The sequence below is a fragment of the Camelus dromedarius genome, chromosome 25, assembly GCF_036321535.1.
Source record: "Camelus dromedarius isolate mCamDro1 chromosome 25, mCamDro1.pat, whole genome shotgun sequence".
NCBI classification, from domain to species: Eukaryota; Metazoa; Chordata; class Mammalia; order Artiodactyla; family Camelidae; genus Camelus; species Camelus dromedarius.
Window position 1 is genome coordinate 4,800,637 of NC_087460.1, and position 18,587 is coordinate 4,819,223.

Sequence of the window (18,587 nt, forward strand, 5' to 3'; positions counted from 1 at the left end):
CACACACATCCCGTAATAATCAGTCTCCCACTTTCTATACTGACATCCCATAATAACCAACCCCCTGGAGCTGCCCTCAGCCCCTGCAGGCTAGATCCTCACAACCAGACCCCCAGCTTCACATACTCATTCTAGCTCCACAGCCCATAAAAACCACTCCCCCCGTCACAAAGATACCCCATGATGATCAACAGCCCTACTGTCACCTCACAGATGGACATCTAATCTCCTTTTCTCTAACACTGGAAAGATATCCCATAATTTTATCCCAGCACCCACACCCTGACATCCCATAATAATTGCAAAGGACCCGTGGTCAACGAGACATACCATAATACTCCCAGGACAACCCAGAGTCACATCCCATAATGCTTCAATCCCCACTCCACCACCCCTATACCTTTCTAGGCAGACATCCCATAATAGTCATATTCCTACCTCCCCCACCTCCAGAGGCTGTCAGTCTATTCTGACACCCACACCAGGAAGGGTGAAACAGGCTACCCACACTGCCCTGTCCCCGCCCCAACCTGTGCACACCTTAATGGGCCAAAGCAGTATCCTGGCACAAAGCCTCTTGATGTCTAGGACAGACCCTAGCTTCCCTCATTCATCATTTCCAGACATGCAGGAACTGAGAGTCAACCTAGTGCCCCACCCAAAACTAGATATTCTCCAGATACTTACTGACAGTTAAATTTTGAGTTAAGACCAACCAAATACCATGTAAGTGAGACAAGCCATTCACATAAAGTTTAGTTGACCCCAGAGCATCCCATAATAATTACAAACTCCCATCTAAAGAGTATTTCTCAGCATTCCAGCAATCCTCTTCCCACACCCCTGCCCAGGTCAAACGGTCCATTCTAACCTTAGGCCACTCCTAAGGATGGATAATCCCACCATGGTATGAACGGAGGATCCTGCTACATACTCATGAAGAGTCAAGACCTGCTCTCCCTCTACTCACTGTACTTACGTTCAAGCAAGGCACAGAGCTGGGCACTGTGGGGAGTGCAAGGACCATGGGTGCCTCCCTCCCTTCAAGAAGCCTAAACAACTAAACTACAAGAAGAGATAGACTGTGTGGTGTCAACAGACATTCTGAGTGCTATTTCCTAATTTCCTGTTACAGAGAATAAAATAAATCCCAACTGATCTCAGGAGAGATCAGATCCCAGTAGAGGTTCTTGGCGGTCCTTCTGGAGGCAGGAAGGTCTTTCAAAAGGATTTACAATATGGATGGATGGTCAAGATAATCTCCTATCTGTTCCCTACATACTAAGGACTTTTGACTGGAATAGCAGTGTTCATCCACCCAGCACTTCTAATACTGAAATCCTATAATATCATCAGGTGCCTCCTTCTTGAGAGACTCATCAACAGGCCAGAATTGTTTTCCTCATGTTTGAACACCAAATTCTGCTTACCCTCAATGTGCCGTATTTCTCATTCATATCCTTTCTCATTTTATATCCTAAAATCTCATAATACTTGCAACTGCCCCCATCCTCAGCTTGTTGAGGCCCCATTTTCCACCCAATAATAACCCATCATTGTAAAATATTCACCCACTTCCCCTCCCGTGTACAAGTAAACGTTCCAGAATGCCTTCTTCATTCATTATGCCACAGGTAGCCTCCCAACATATACCATCCCCTTCCCTAAGCCACTGCAGGGACCCAGCAGCCACTCCAGGGACCCAGCCTGAGAAAGTCAGAGAGCCCAATCTTAAAATCCTTTGACCCTCAGAGAACCTGAGCCCAGAGAACCAGGACCCCCAGAAAACCAGTGTCCCGGGACCATCTCTTTGCTGCACCCACTCCGGAGCCCAAAGTCAGATATTGTCTTCCTCTACTCTCCCGTGCCTTTTCCATACAAGTCCAAGACCTGCAGCAGTAGGACAGGTTGAAGAGAAACTGGAGCTTCCTCCTAGGAGAGGCCCTTCCCGACCAGAAGTGAGTGGGATGAACTTTACATCATCTCTGCTTTGCCCCTGAAATCTCAATTCCCTAGAGAAAGGGCCTGGCCAGATGACTCTCCCTCCTCTGGGAACCACTGGACTGGAGAACTGGCAAGGAGAGGGGAGTTCAGGAGAGGCAAGAGCCTGCTTCAGGAAATCACCATCCCTACGCTTCCAAGAGGAGCACCAGTGATGCTGAGAAGTCTTTACCCCAGCCCCTGCTGGACTTAATTTTCCAGACCACCCCTTTGGCATATCCACTGTGGCAGACAGGTTGTCTCCCCCATTCTGCAAGGCTGCCTGGTCTTCTCATTCGATTTTCTTGACAGCCAGACTGGGCCCCATTCATTTGTGTAAACTCTCTCCCATGCTTATTCTGAGTACCAGGATCAACCCTTGTGCTCCTTACTTGGGGGACAGGACGCAACTCTTTTATTAAGATAACATAATGTGGAGACACCTCCTTTCAAGAAGTTTCTCATTTGTATACAGACCTGCCAGATACCTGGTATGCCCTCCTCTCTCCCCATTTCTCTAGGGGATCCAGCCTGCCTCTGGGCCTCAAATTCCCTTCTGTAATGTCTCCATCCGCCCCATACCCTCTCTTTCCCATGTATGTATGTGTGTGTGTGTGTATATATATGTGTGTGTATATACACACCACATTACTACAGTGATTCATAATATAAACCAGGAAGAGAGTTTTGTAACTGGGTAGTCACAGCCTCTTGCCTGTGATTACAAACATGGTAACTTTTGTCCACCACAACCCCTCTGCCTCATCCCTGCAGATTCAACCCACTCATCCCCTGGCTCCTCTTACTCTTCACCTCTCCCTGATACCAGCACAAGGAGCAGGTTAAAGTCCCTTACTCTCTTCTTGAGTTCCAGAGAGGGCTAGGATGTGTGTGTCTGTGTGATGCTTTTGTGGTCCTTATGCTTCTACTCCCCCTCTCCCTACCCTCGCCCGTGCTATCCTCCCAGATAAATTATAAATAAACCACCAGCATGATTGGCCCACAGAGACTAAGGGTGGGATAATCTCCTGATTAATGCACCCAGGGGGACAGCCTCTCTAGCCTGTTACCTTAGAGTTCTGTTTCTGTCCCATGGTACAGAAAAACCTAGAATAACACTCAAGATTAAGTTGTCCATGGAGTTTTCAGCACACGCTCTATAGTTTCTCTCTCTGCATCTCTGTTCTGTGTGAGCCCCAGAAACTCTGCTCATAATACATCTAAGGGATCAGTGTTCTCCTGCTCTGTCAGAAAGGGGGTCTGGGAAGGCGACACAGGACAAAAAAGCCAGAGTGACAGGGCACTCTGATGACCAGACAGGATGCAGGTGGTGCAGGGATGGGGGTGGGAACCACCCAAACATGTGTCCCTCAGGTGCCAACCTAGTCTCAGCTCCTCAGGGATGACTGCAAGGTGGCAGAGCTCCCCTGGACAGACCCCTACCTGAGCTACAGTCCCAAAGCTCAAACCCAGGAAGGCAGGGAGAGAGGGGGACTTGGTGCTGCGGTAACCTGGGAACACTGCTCCCTCGGGTGCCACACGGGCACAGCCAGAACCCAGGCCTCCTCATTGCAGGCCCTGGACTCGGCAAACCTCTAGCTCACAAGCTTTTTAGGGACCCAGGTGTCCAAGGTTCAGAGTTGGCTAGCGCTTGCCTGCCCCCGGGGCCCCTCCAAACAGCTGTCACTGAAGAACCTCTCCAGCCAGTCACTCTTGCCAGGCCTCAGGTCTGGCTCCAGGGCTCACCCCACCCTCCCCAGCTCCTTCCCTCCCTCTTCCTTCCTTTCCTTCCCCCTCCCCCCTCCCCAGAGCTTCACCTACCCAGGACAGCCCCACCCAGCTGTGCTGGGCACATCCCATAATAATCCTTCTCCTTGCTAGCCCCCACCCCCCCCCAAAAAAGAGAGGCGGCCATCCCATAATAGCCACCCACAAGAGACATTCCGCGGTGACCGCCCCCTCCCTGCAGAGCTGCAGGAGCAGCCATCCCATAATAGCTGGCCGCCTGTTTTACTGGTTACGGCTGTGGAGGGAGCTGGAGAGGAAATGGAGGGGAAGGGGGAGGGGAAGAGGACCAAGAGCCCCCACTTTGTGGTAGCGAGGTAGAAGGGAAGGAGAGCGTCCCAAGGGGATAGGGAGCCCAGGGGAGGCCGTGCAGGTGGGAGATGTGGTCCATGGCCACCACAAGCCTGCTTTGGGACCTTCTCCCCATCCCCAGGGGCTGCCTTTCCCTCTCAGCATCCGGGAGGTGGCTGCTAGTTAGGGGAGATGCCCAGGAAGGGTTGAGGTGCCCAAAGAGCTAGTGTGGGGATCGATTTCAGGTGTTCCCCTTGGGCCATTTGAGAGAGAAGGCAGACCTTAGAGAGGATGGCAAGAGAGTCAGGGGTGGGGGGGGTTGGAGAAGAGCTCCTCAGGCCCTCCCCATTCTGCACCACCATCCCATAATAATCCCCCAGCCCCACTCCCCCTCCCACACACGACATCCCATAATATCTTCTGGAGAAGCAGTCCCCGCAGTAGGTACAAAGAGCTATCCCATAATATGCTCCCCACCCCCTACTCGCCACCCCCCCAACTTGGCCCCCCCTCAGTCACATGCAGCCGGTGCCATCCCCCGCTGCTCCCCCCTCTGGCCACCGAAGGCCTTGCCAGCCCATAATACTCTAGCCTCTGGTCGCAGGAGGCCTCCAGCCCATAATATTCCCTTCCACCACCACCCCCCCTTCCCGCCCCGCACCCCTTCCTCCCGCCTCCAGTTGGAGCCGGGCCTCACCAGCCCATAATATTCCCCAGTCTCCTAAGGCTGTTCCAGCCCATAATACTCTCCCTGTCTCCTAAGGCCTCTCCATCCCATAATACTGCCAGACGCCTGACCTATGGGCCAAACCCCAGCCCGTTCCACACATCGAGGCTGTGTCAGCGCTGCCGGTCTCGCTCCCTGTCCCTCCCTCCTCCCTCCTCGGCGCTCTCCCTCCCAGGCTGTGTCCCGCCCTCCTGCCCTGGGCCCCTCTCCCGGCCCCACCCTGTGCCTGCCTGGGCCCTCACTTCCCCTCCAGCCTCCTCTCTTGCCCTTTCTCCCGTGCTTGGTTCTTCATCCCATGCCCCTTCTCCTCTCCTCTTCAGACACTTTCCCACCCACTCCTCTGTCTGTGGGGTGGGCAGTGGGGCCGATGGGGAGAGAGTGCCCCCAGAGGGCGACAGGCCAGTCACTGCCCCTGAAAACTGTCTCCTTGACACCATGGAAGCTGGCCCAGCCTGCCTTGCTCACCCATCCCTGGCCCTGGTTCTGACTGCTGGCCGAGCTCCGCCTGGGTGAGGATTCACCTGGAACCCTTGCTGTCTCAGAACAGTCCCCTTGGGCATCACAAACAGACTTTCCCAAAGGCACCTCCTCCCCACACCCTGGTGGAAAGAGAGCTCCCCCTTATGGGCTGCCTCTCAGGTGCCTTTCAAAGGTGACTTCATTGACCCTCACTACAACCTAGTAAGTAGGTATCATGATCCCCATTTTGCAGAGAAGAAAATAGAGGCTCAGAGAGGTTAAATAGCTTCTAAGGTCACATTGCCAAGAAGCGACAGAGCTGAAATTAGTACCCAGGTTTCTTTGGTTGCAAAGTTCTGAGAGCCTTTGGGATTCCCCAAGCTCCTAGGAGAAACTTCACTTTTCAGTATTTTCAGTGCTGCCCAGGAAAGGATAAAGCCTTCCTTGTCCCTAGGATCTCCTGAAAGAATAGAAAAAGGGGGCTCCGTGTGAGATTAACCTCACCCTCCCCATTTCTTCCTGGGGACCCCAGATGGCAGCCCCGCAGGGACTTCCCTCAGGATGGCCCAGGGCTAAGCACCTCTGCCACCTCAGTATCCCTTACCTCTGGTACACCCTGGTTCTCCTCAATTTGTTTTATCTTAAGACCAGTGATTGATACTCTTCCTCCAACTACTCTCACCACGTGGCGGGACCATCCTACAGAGGAGGCGGACTTTGAGGAGAACCAAGGGAGGTGTCCTCTTTGGTTTAGCTGGTGGACAATCAAGAGTGCTGTCTTGGAGATACTGGGTACATCCCAGGTCGGGGAGGGGAGTCATGGCCGACTGACTGCACTGCACGAAGGGTGAGCCATCCTGCCTTGGGTGCCACCCACGAGCCACTCCCTTCTGAGCCCTCGATGGGATGTGTTTTAGGGCCCAACACCATTGGAACACAGTGAGCCCAGTTCTTGGTGCTCACACAGCAGCACTGGGTCCTCCACAGAGGCTGAAGCAGGTGGATAGGGCAGGTATCCTGTAGGGTGAGTGGGTTAGGAGCGCCAAGGAAAAACTGCCAAGGTGGGGCCAAGATGACACAGCAGACTTGGGACGAGAGAGGCAGTTGGGGTGGCCTACATGAGGAGGGAAGGAGGAGAAAGGAAGGCAGGGAGGCTGAGAAGGTGGGCGGTAGAGGAAGAGGAGACGTACTGCACAGAGAAGGAGTTTGGGAGCCAAACAGATACTGTACTACTTCCTGGTTGTGTGGCCTTAAGACCTTAGCTTCTCCAGGATGTTTCACCTGTAAAACGGGGAGAATCATCATCCCTGACTCAGAAGGATATGCATTTTAAGCACCAAATTGAGGTCTTGGCATAGAAAGTGTTTTACAACTTAATGCCCTTCTACCTCTAAGATTTTCTCATTTTTCTCCTTTGGATTTTCCTAAACCTTAAAAGACGTAACTGCAGGACCTGGGCTGAGGGCTCTCGATTTCCCACATCTTGCTTCTGTCACACTGGCTGCCCAGTAGTTGGGGGTTCCCGTGGAAGTGGCAGTGGCCACAGGCTTTCTTAAACGTCCAATAGTGTCGCATTCTGTTTATTTCTCCTCTGCCTGCAACATCTACTTAATCCATGCTTGCCTCTTTAAGCTCTTGATGGAAATCCTTTGGATATACTGAATGTCGGGGAGCAGGGCACCAGAGCTTGAACAGTGGAGATTCCACACTGGAGAAAACTCATTTCCATCTGCCTCCACTGGCCGCGGGCACGCTCCTCCTGGACTAATTTAACAGCTCTCTGAGCAGTCTTTCTTTCCCCTTAGACTCCCCCCACCCCATTTCCCTACAGTGTATCCCACACAGTGTGTCAGGGTGGGCAAAACCTCACTCCAGAACCTCCAGGGACTTCCCATTGCCCACTAAATTAACTGCCAGCCCCTTATCCTGCATTCTCACGTCTTCCATCTTGAATGATAATTATTATTGACTTGTTCTGTGGTCCCCACAAGATAGTAAACTACTTCACAGCAAGATTCAACCATTCGTCACTCCACAAACATTTATTAAGTACTTCTTTTATGCCGGGTGCTGTTCTAGATGCTGGGGATACATCAGAGAAGCAACTAAACAAAAATCCCTGCCCTCAGGGAGCTTACATTCTACCTGAGGGTGGGGGGACACAGACAATAAACCACAAAATTTATAATAAATAAATAGTAAATTGTATAGTATGTTAGAAGATACTTGCTATGTGACTTTTAACTACTTTGGGATTTATTCACATATCTGCATATAAAAATACTTAAGTAGTTTTTTAAAATTGTGTTCTGTCTTGTTCAGATAGGGCAAAGTGCTGAGACTTTGGACTATGACGACTTTTGGCGTTCCCAGGGCTGGAAGGGCGTAGGTCCTGAACCCTAAGGATGAAGGAAGATGGAGCAGGTGCTAACCACCAGGCCTCTTCTAGATCAGCAGGAGGCGAGGACTCTAACCTCCGGCCAGATGGAGGAGGGCCCGACTTCACTGCCATCACTGAGGAATCTGGGTCAGTTCTCTGGTTTGGCCACCAGGGGTCATTTTCCCCCTGTAAATCACCGTCTGGAGCGATCACATCAAGACACACAAAAGGCTTAGTCCCAACTAAAACAGACACACACCCGGGAACACCCTGACACTGTCTCTCTCTCTCTCTCTCACACACACACACACACACAGAAACTTACAGCACTGAGAGGCATAAGGACAGAAAAGCATGCAGAACACATGCATAGCACCAACTCCCTCACTGACGTCAGGGTCTCAAGATGTCATAGAGCCAGCCCTGCCATCCCTCTCAGCCCCGACTCTGCTAAAGAGGGAAGGAAACAGTAGGTGGCCCATAGACCAGACTTCCAGTTCCCTGACCTCCAGCTTGCCACAAGCAGCCAGCCAATTCCTATCCTCCCATCCGTCACGCTGTTACGTCTGGTCCTGGTAAACTCTTGCCTGGCTGTGGCACAGTTCCCTATTCCCTGCCCAGAGAAGCCCCCCACCTCCTCCTGAGTGTTTGTGTGACTAGTTACACCCCCATCTCTGGCTGCCGTTCCAGGAAGTCAAGGTGTAATGTTCCATTGGGTGTGCAGCTCCTACCCACTCCCCGCCCCCCCCCAAAAACCCCAAGCCTTAAGGACTACAATTAGCAGTTGATCTGTGGATCCCTCTCCCGGCAGCAGTTAAAAGCAATGTGTATAATGCCCTCGGAAGGAGTTACACACTCACTGCTCTAATACTACAGAACAGGTATGGCTTTCCCACTGTGATGGGGGATGGACTCTTTGAGGAAGTCCACGAGGTCAAAGTTGTTTTCATAATATTACTAAGATTCATTTGTCCTCTTCTCTCATTCTCTCACTAGTAGACAGTGGAGTTTGCCAGACGACACAGCTGCTCTCACAGCTAGGGGGATGCGTGATTATGTATTTCTGTTTTAAAAATGTATTCTTTTTGATTTATAACATGGTTAAGTGTCAAAAGAACAAAGAATAAGCAAAAGCTCTTTGGAATTCTCCATTTTAAAGAGTGTAAAAGCATCTGAGACCAAAACGTTTGAGAACCGCTACTCTAGTACAGAGAATGTTCCACTTACTCTAGATGAAGCAGCAGCGACATCCACACAGAATTTACGATCTAGAATGGAGGCGATCTTGAAAGGGGGGTGAGGTGGAAGAAGGGAAGACCTAGAAAGGGGAACAGGGACCAGAATCTTGGAGGAAAAACCCCTCTAACTTACAGTTTTGCCCTGCCCTCAACCACCCATGTTGGGTGTCAGGTCTAAATGTTGAAAGTCACTAAACAAGAAGGAAACCATTTCAGCCGGCATCCAATACACTTTCGTATTATGCCTCAGTGCTGGGCTGGGGGACCCCGGGTGGACAACAGAGTGGGTGGCGCCCATGGCCCTAAGACCGCTGCGGTCCGTCTAAATGCACGACACCTGTCTTCTGCTCCATCTACCAGCCATCGCTGTGTTCATGCCCCGCCAGGGGCACTGCATCCAGTCTCCCCCCTCTGCATTGGCAGGCTCACAGCAGCACTTCCTAAGGACTGGGGAAGGAGTCCTTCCGTGCTCACCTTCACCCCCGATTCAAAGAAGACACTTCCAGCAGCTTTCTTCCTTCCCTGTGTCCCTGGTTCCCACACTTTGCTCTCTCCTGCTCTCACACTTTGTGAGCTGGAGCTGCCGCCCAGAAGTCCAAGTGCCCAACCCACCGCCCAGCACGTCTGCGAGTGAGAGGGGCGCGGGACTGGGAGTGGGATGGCCACGCTTTGGCACGACGTGCTTTCAGAGGGACGAATCCTCGGGGTCCTGGCACTGGAGGAAGGACGACCTGGGGTTGGAGGGCCCAAGCAGCCCCTGACTGCCGGCGGCAGTTGTGGTAGCATGCGAGGTCTCAGTGGACGGTTCGGCGAGCGCTCCCCGAGCCCCGTTGGCGGCCAAGGTCCTGTCCCGGAGCGGAGTGCTGAGGCCGCGCAGGGTGTTGCGGAAACCCTCGGCGCTGAAGTAGTACACCAGCGGATCGAGCACGCAGTTGGCGCCGGCCAGCAGCACCAGCACCATGAGCACCCGGCGCACCCGGCTGCGGGCCTCTGGGCTGGCAAGCACCACGTGGCCGCGCAGCAGCCCGTAGACGGCCAGCGTGGCGTTGTAGGGCACGAAGCACAGCAGGAAGATGACCAGGTTGGCCAGCAGGAGGCGCACCGTCTTCCGCCGCCGCCGGCTCTGCGTGGCGTCGGGCCGCGCCAGCGTCCAGAAGACGCGGCCCGACGAGTAGACGACGGCCGCCAGGGGCAGCAGGAAGCCCAGCGCCTCGGCCAGCAGCACGAGCGGCAGCAGCTTGCCCTTCCACAGCTCGTCGCTGAAGCTCTCGAAGCACAGGCGCACAGAATGGTCGTCGCGGGTGCAGGACGAGGGCCGGTGCACGAGGACGGTGGGCACGGCGAACACCAGGATGAGCGCCCAGACCCCCAGGCAGAGCAGCCGCGCCACGCGGGGCCGCCGCAGGTGGCGCAGCCGCAGCGGGTGCACGATGGCGGCGTAGCGGTCCACGTTGATGAGGGTCAGGAAGATGCAGCTGCCGTACATGTTCATCTGGAAGACGGCCCCAGCTAACTGGCACAGGAGTTCTGAGAAGGGCCAGTAGTGCCGCGCGTAGTACGAGAGGCGCAAGGGCAGCGAGAGGGTGAAGAGCAGGTCACTGGCCGCCAGGTTGCACATGTACACGCTCACCACCGAGTGCACGCGCAGCGCGCGCAGGAAGACCCAGAGGGCCAGCGCGTTGAGGGGGAGCCCTGCGGCCAGCACCACGCTGTAGACCACCAAGTGCAGGTGGTGGATGGGCTGGTGGTCCGGGCACTTGTTAACAGAGTCATTGATAGAAGTGTTGGCTAAGGAGTTGGCCAGCATCGTGCCAAAGTGCGAGGAGGAGCTAGGCTGGGGGCATCATGGGGCGCACCAGCGTCCTATCCAGGCGTTCATCTCCATTCTCCAGGGCGGGGGCCTGGAGGCTGCGCAGAGACAGTCCCAGAGCAAGCAGACGCAGGGCATGGGAGTGTGGGCTGTGGCTGCAGGGCAGACGGCCTCCAGGAGTGGGATGCCTTTGGTCACAGCTTCATGGGCAATGGAGACCTGGAATAGGAGGGAAGCCGAAAGTCAGGATTGTACAAGGAAGGGCCGAAGACACAAATGTTTATCTAGCTGAACTGGCTGGCCTCCTGAGTCTTTTCTCAGCCTCGTATCTTTCCACCGCCTTCCTTCTGGCTTTTCTGCCAAAGGGCTGTACGGCCCAGTGTTAAATGCCCAGGCCCTGGAATCAGATTGCCTAGGTTTAAATCCGGGTTTTGACAACTCGCCTAGCGTTTGTCCTCAGAAAAGTGACTTAATCTCTCTGCCCCTTGCTTTCCTTACCTGGAGAAAAAAAAAAGAAGAGGGGTCCCTACTTCATGAGGTCCTTGGATTAAATTAGATAATATACGTTAAGTGCTTAGGTTGCTGTTATTATCTGTTAATATCTCTCCCTCCCTTTTTCTTTCTTCTGCAAATGCTTCCTGGGACTTTAGAAGGTTCCAGGCATGTTCACAGCCGTGAACAATATAAAGACCTTGCCCCACCTACTTTCCATTCCATTGAAGGGAGCCAGGTAATAAAGCACAGTGAAACAGGTGTTACGTCAGGCGGTGACAGCAGCTCCCCTGGCACCAGCCTGCTCTGCTGGCTCCCCATTATCTAAAGAATAAAGTTCAAATTCCTGAGTACAGGACAGAATCCCAGCCTCCCCTCCACCACTGCTCCTGTGTGGCTGGGTTTGTGGTCAGAGGGACCTGGGTTCAGCTGTATTGTTTGACCTCTCTAACTCTCAGTTTCTTCAGCTGTAAAATGGAGATGAGATATAACAGAGCTTCCATGGGCTGATCACACACACAGCACAGTCCTGCCAAGCCCTGAGCGTTGAATGAGAGAGTCTGACGCAGGTGCTTTGCAGATGGGATTCTGTGATGGGAGGAGGTGGTGGTTTAGTAGTGAGGTATCATGAGCACCAAGGAGACTGCTGGAGAGAGCAGACGACAGCCACTGCCGTCCTCAGGCAAAAGCTGGCAGCAAAGGATGTGGCCAAGAGGGAAAGCAGCCAGAAGACAGCCCTTGGTCTCAGGATCCCAACTTCCGTAATGCCTTATATAAGGTCACACAAGCCACCATCCATCGCGACCTCCAGATGCCATCTATTTTGTGTGTGAAAAAATATACATAACTTAAAATTTACCATTCTAAATATCTTTAAGTGTATGATTCAGTGACATTACGTACAATCGCAATGTTGTGTAACCATTGTCACTGGTTCCAGAAGTTTTGCATCATCCCAAACAACAACTCTATACCCATTAAAGAATAACTGGGGAGGAGTGTATAGGTCAGTAGTAGAGTGCATGCCTAGCATGCACGACGTCCTGGGTTCAGTCCCCAGTACCACCATAAAAAAAAAATCTAGCAGCTGTGATGGCCAAGTGGTTAGAGGGTTGGAATCAAAAAACAAAAATTTAATTACCTCCTCCCACAAAACAAAACAAAACAAAACAAAACAAAACAAAACAAAAATAACTTCCCCTCCCCGCCCATAACCTCCATTCTAATTTCTGCCTCTGTGGATTTCCTGTTCTAGAGAGCTTATCTGAGTGGAACTATGTAATACCTGTCCTTTTCTGTCTGGCTTATTTCACTTAGCATAAAGTTTTCAAGTTCATCCATGTTGTAGCTTGTATCAGAATTATAGTCTTTTTTAGGGCTTAATAATATATTCCTATATATACACCATTTTTTGTTCATCCAATCATCTGTCCACGGTTACTTGGGTTTTTCTACTTTTTGGCTATTGGGAATAATGCTGTGAACATGGGTGTCCATGTGCCATCTTAGAGGCAGAAGTTGTCCGGAGACCCTGAGCCGTTATCCCAAGATACTGAACGTACTCCTTCAAAAGGAACTGCTTAAACCCTTACATGGAACCAAGTTGTCAACCTGACTATAACAAGCCTTGTTGTCATTCATGCCTTTGTTTTCCCTCCAACTCCATGACTCCAGCAGTTTAAGACTTGGGAGAAGCAGAGTACAACAGTTAAAGGGAATGAAGAAACATTTCCTCCACAAAATACCAATTTCAACAACGAGCATCATGCTAGATGGGGCTTATGCTTGCTGAAAAGGAGCACCAGCCTCTTTTCCTGACTCACGCCCACCTCCCGTGCTCCTTTGCTCCAGTCACGCCACACTAGTGATAATTTTGCACCTACCTTATGTTTTCAGGACTCTGCCTTTGCACGTGCTGTTACTTCAACTTGGAATTCTCTAAGTGGCAAACTCAGTCATTTCTTGGGACTCTGCGATGCCTTTCCTGACTCCCTCCCTTCCCACCAGGCAGGTGCAGTCCCCTCACCGGCGCTTTCCTGGCACTTTGTTGCCATCTGTGCTGTGATTGGCTGCTCTCCGTCTGCCCCTCCCGCTAGACGGTGAGCTCCCTGCGGGAGGGTCTGCGGACTGTGACTTGTTCATCTTCATAGCCCCAGCCCCTCCCTCAATAAATGTTGAGTAAAAAATAGTAGCTGCCATTTACTGATCACTCACCGTCTCCCAGGGTGTTTCATGTGCGCCAGCTCAGATCCTTCCGATAGCCCTTCCAGGTAGGTGTTTCTCCTGATTTTCACTTGAGCTCAGCCAGTGAGGAGTGAAGTCAGGACTCAAACCCAGGACGTCCCGACTCCAAAGTCCAAGCTGCTTCCAACAAGAGTGGGTGGGTGGCTGTGAGCTGGATGTGGTTCCGAGCACCTAGCTTTTACAGCTGCCTGTGTGAAATCTGTGCCCAGAGGTGAACTGTTTTACTTCCTCCTTTGTCCAATTCAGACATATACTTTTAATAACCTACTTTCTTCTTTCTCCCTGGTCACACAGACTCATCTCCCTTTCACACACACACAGATATGCCCCCCCTGAGGATTTCCCCTTCCTGTCGAAGCCCTCACTTTGCTGCTGTGAACTCCTCAGTTTGTGTCACTTGTATTTGTTCTGTTTCCTGAACTAGATGGTAAGGTCCTGGTGTGGGGGCCACACCTTCCACTGCTTTACTTCTAAATTCACTTCAGTCTCTACTCAGCTGGCCCTTGTGAGATCCACTAGCTGACTGGCAGGAGACCGCCCTCCCCCCATGTCTGCCCAGCCTGTAATCCAGTTATATTTCTTGTATTACTCCAGTCAGCGAGCCACTTTTTTTTTTTTTGTTGTTGAGCAAAAGTGTATTTATTTAGAGAGGTAGGGGGGTGTTAAAGTAAAGGCAAATACACACTCTATAGGCAGAATGCGGGCCATCTTGGAAGGCAAGAGAGAGAGCCTGTGAACCACCTCCTCTCACACTCCTGACCATCTTGCCCACACGTATAACTCAGTGAAAGGCTGCGTCCCTTTTAAAAGGCTTGTTTGGGAACAGCATGCATTAAAATTTCAAGAAGAGTTTACTCCATGATTACAGTAACACTTACCATTCTGAACCTTTACTTGGAGAATCAATAGCGTCTTGCAACTAGGGGCACATAGTGGACGCTGACTGAGTGAATGACTAATTAATTTCCAAGAATCCCAAGTCTTTCCTCAACAAAGTTACACTGTTAAACCGGCCAAAACGTATTAGGTGCACCTACTTGAAGGCAGAGAGCTAGGAATCCTTCCGGAGAGCAAAAGGTGATACTTCATTACTCCATTCCAAAGGGGAGAAGCCCTCGGGCTTATTTGTCAAAAAACCACCCCTTTACCACAGACTCGCACAGAATGGCCCAAGCTGAGTGTTGAGAGCTGCCAGGCCCCTGCCCTGGTCCCCACCCCAACCGCTTGCTTCCCTGGGCTGCCCGTCAGTGGAGCTGAATGGGCACAGTGCCAGGCCAGATGGCAAAAATGGGAAAAACTGCCAAAAAGGAGGCAAACAGGAAATGGAAGGAGGGCTCAAGGCATGGGGGAGGGGCAGCACAGCCCTCCCCTCAATCCTGCCTCGAGCAAGAGGTCAGGTTGTCTGGGGTGTAAAGCGGAGAAAAGCAGGGACTTCATCTCACTGGGGAGAAGGAGGGACGAGAGGCCCACACAGGCCCAGTAACCTGAGCACGCCCGGATGTGGCCACGTGCGCACGCCACTGCACACGTGCGCGTGCAAGGCCACACCAGGGGCCGGTACCCCCTCGGGGTGCGTACGCAAGATCCCTGGTCACTTGCAGTCCGACACGTCCACATGGCCTATAGCACATGTGTGTGCACAGAGGCGCAGACGGCGGGGCCAGGAGAGGAAGGGCAGACACAGCCCCCATCTTAGGGGCAATATCCTTGGGCTGACAGACAGACAGCTTCAGGAGCACATATGTATGCAGATGCCCAAAGACAGACCCCAGTCTCATGGCCCCAAGGCCCCGGAAACTGCCCCTTCCACATCCTGGCCCCCTACACCACGCACACACCAGTGGGTGTGTGGCCATTTTCCTCCACCCGGTGTCTCTGTCCTTCAGCGTCCCACGTGCACACCTGGGGCCCATTCCTTATGTCCTCGGGGCGTCTGGGACCTGTCCCAATACTTTCTGAGCTGGGCTGGGCACCAACTTTGCTGAGATAAGTCAGAGGGGCAGGGCTCTTCTCTGCACTGGCCGGAAGTGAGAAGGAGAGTATAAATGTGGGCAGGAGACTGGATCATCATCTTTCCCTCCCTCTCCTCCCACAACCAGCCCGTGGTATCCACCCTTCTGGCACCTGACCAACAGTGCAAAGGGGAGCCTGACAGAAAGGGATGGGCGATTTGGGACAGTACTGGAGGCCAGGAGGGGAGGAAGACACCTCCTGTCCACCTTCATCCTATCTGCCACCCTCTCCATGTGCTGCCCCCGACCCCCACCGCACATTCACCAAAGACCTTGCTGTCTTCACCCCCTCTTCATAGGAATCCATAGCCTTCGGAAGTTGGAAAAGCAGGAATCTCAGGTCTCATACTCCTAGCCTCAGAAGATCGGCTCTAGAATAGCTCCAGCCTCCTTTTAGATTCTGGCGGCCAGGAGCTGGTTAGCGTGCCCCCACCCCCACCCCCACCCCCACCCCACACAGCATGCACTCCGGCAGCGACAAGAGGAAGCACCTGGACCCACAGACACGTGTAATTAAGTGTCTGGGAGGGAGTTCGGACTCCCCAAACTGATTCAAACTGTGCTGAGCCTCTAGCAGAAGTTTAATGCAGTCTAAAATGAAGGCTTTGTGAAAAGCTCTGTCCAGGGCTGCTCCGGGGACACAGATGAATCCCGCCCATTACCTCGTCCAGGCTCTGTCGGGTGGAGATAGTACGAGGTCACTGGGGTGAGTGGATGGCCTACCTCCTGCCCTAGGAGTCATGTTCTTCCCCGCACACGTGTCCTATCTTCTCTCCAACCCCACTCCTCCCTGGTCCAGTCCTGCCCTGCTTTCTCCAGCCCAGATTCCTGCTACAGCCTCCCCTCACCTTTCCAACATCATCCTCGGGTCTTCTCACCTCAACTCTCCAGATAATTTTTCTGGAAAAGGAAGAAAGCAAAGACGACTTACAGCTCAATAGTCAGTTTCCTCAGTGTGTGGATGTCACATCTCCACCTGCTCACGTCCTTCCGCCCTGCTTTTGGGAGCTGGAAAACCAGGGCACAAAACCCCAGCCAAGAGAGACGCTCAGCTGGGGTGGGCCCTCACAGCTCTGTGCGCTGGGTGGTCCTTGCTTTGGGACTGGGCTGGGTCCCGCTGCCTCAGAGAAACCTCCTGGAGACTTTAGCCTTGTGGCCCTTGCCCTGACCCCAGGCGGCACTGAGTGTGCTCCATGCACCAGCCCTCATGCCTCTGCTGTCCTCTTCCCCCTGGGCTGGGCATGCAGGCTTCTGAGCTGTGGGGGCATCAGACAGAGGTAGATGGGGCTGGGCTCTGGGGGCTCTGGGTGGCCAGGGAATGAGGCTTGAGGGTTAAATTTCTGCTTTCCCTAAGTCCTTGCCTCCATCTCCTCTTTGGCTACAACTGTATCTCACCCCGAAGGGACTTAAGACCCACAAGTGGGAGGTCCCCTTCCTGTCAGAGAGGCCCCCACAATCACAGCGAAGGGGAGGACAGTTGGGAAGGATGGCTGTAAGGGCACTTCCGTGCCTTGAACCCTCCTGGAGTTTAATCAGATCAGTTCATTGTCATCCAGCAGAGGCCCGGCCCGGGGTGAGCGGGTGTAGGGGATCATCTCATCTGAGAGTGGGAAAGGGCTGGAAACCATCCCCAGAGGGCCCTCCTCTGTGGCCCAGGAACCAGGGTTCAGTGAGACTGTAGGGGCCTAATGCGTGAAGGGGAGGTTGGGGCCTCCAGGACCTGACAGGCCCCAGTGTGGGGGCTTCAAGCTCCAGGGCGCACCCTCTGTCTGAGCAGCTCTGCCTGCCCCAGGCCATCCCTTTGAGCGTTTTACTCTATTCAAAAAGGTTTCCCAGGGCCCAAGGCCCACTCTCGGCTCCACCCCATCCCATGGCCCCCATTTCTAAAGGAGGGGTGCTGCCCCTTGTTTCCCCCCGTGAGGTGCAACCCCACCAGGGACGCCCAGTACCTGTGCTCGCTGTGGCTCTGTGCTGCCCCAAGCCAGCTTCCGCTGCCTGCTCTGGGCTGGGCCGGGCTGGTAGGACCTGCTCTGGGGTGAGTGGAACACACCCACTTCAGCAGATCTGGGCAGATCCCAGCTCCCTGCACTCACCCAACCCCACACGGGGCAGGGAGAGAGAGAAGAGGAAGCAGTGCCGAGTAGCCACTGCAGCCTGGCCAGGGGAAAAGCACTTGATTTGCCCCAACTCTAGTTGACTAATGATTCCCCCAACTCATAGCTCAAAACTCCCTGCAGCTTCCGGGAAGCCAGCTGACACACCCAACCACTGATGCCAGAAGACTAACCCACCAGCCTCTCATTCTCCTCCCCAGTTCCCCTTGGCTGTCTGTCTCTCTTGGGTTCCAGCAGGCGGTTTTGCTCTTAGGACGTATGACTTATCCCTCCCTTTATGGGTGTGTATGGTTGTATGTGGGCAAGTGGCGGGAAGCAGGGCTCAGACGACAGCCCCTTGCCCCTGTACTCTGGGCTAAACCCTTTGTCCTCCGTAACAGCAGGGCCAGGCATGTTGTCTGTGCTCAGAACAAGAAAACAAACTTTGAACAGTAGGTGAGAAAGGATGTGGTGGTTGACTAAAAATGGGAGACGCTCACGTGAACCGGTTTCCCTTTTACAGGGCTTCTCAGAGCCTTCAACGTGCCATTTAAAGGTTGACTGTGTGTTGATAATTGAAGCTGCATGAAGGGTGCCTGGGGGTGTATCGTACTAGTCTATGTTTGTGCATGTTTGAACTTTTCCATAATAAACGTTTTCTTTTAAATGCTGTATAATTTCCCACACATGTGTGTCCCCAGAACATGTTTTGGGAGATCCCAGACTATTAAAGGTTGACGCTGGAGTCACACCTCCCGCATGGTGTCCAAATGCAGCTCCCCCCACCTTCAGACCATAGGGCCCATTACTGGACATCAAAGCAAGGGTTTCCTGAACTCCAGCCCCCGTTGTTTCCTCCCTCCTAAAAAGTGCAAGTTCTGCCCTACAGCCCTGGGGTTGGTCCCCCTGGACATGATCTCATTCGGATTATCCTCCAGAGGGACGATCCTACGCTTGCATCTGAGGTCACTGGACTCAGGAATTCAGAAATGAAGACACATACGTCCTCATGGCCACATGGTCCCCAAGACACTGGCTGTGACCTTCTTCAATCCAACTCTATGATTTCTTTACGG

The 18,587-nt window shown here is 53.0% G+C and overlaps 1 protein-coding gene across 11 annotated transcripts; it reads right to left on the reverse strand.

Moving 5' to 3' along the window:
- Nucleotides 1-9,259: 9,259 nt before the first annotated feature.
- On the reverse strand, nucleotides 9,260-17,798 carry LPAR5 (lysophosphatidic acid receptor 5). 11 transcript variants are annotated; one of them, XM_064478973.1, is made up of 4 exons: nucleotides 17,368-17,798; nucleotides 16,267-16,318; nucleotides 13,377-15,423; nucleotides 9,260-10,889 (listed from the first exon to the last, which is right to left on the reverse strand). In XM_064478973.1, exon 4 carries the CDS (start codon nucleotides 10,665-10,667, stop codon nucleotides 9,546-9,548), a length of 1,122 nt encoding a protein of 373 aa, XP_064335043.1. In that variant the 5' UTR covers nucleotides 10,668-10,889; nucleotides 13,377-15,423; nucleotides 16,267-16,318; nucleotides 17,368-17,798; the 3' UTR covers nucleotides 9,260-9,545. The 11 variants fall into 11 exon arrangements, with proteins under 11 accessions (XP_064335043.1, XP_064335044.1, XP_064335042.1 ...); XM_064478974.1 differs by having other exon boundaries at nucleotides 16,267-16,426; XM_064478972.1 differs by having other exon boundaries at nucleotides 16,267-16,674.
- Between the last annotated feature and the right edge of the window lie 789 nt (nucleotides 17,799-18,587).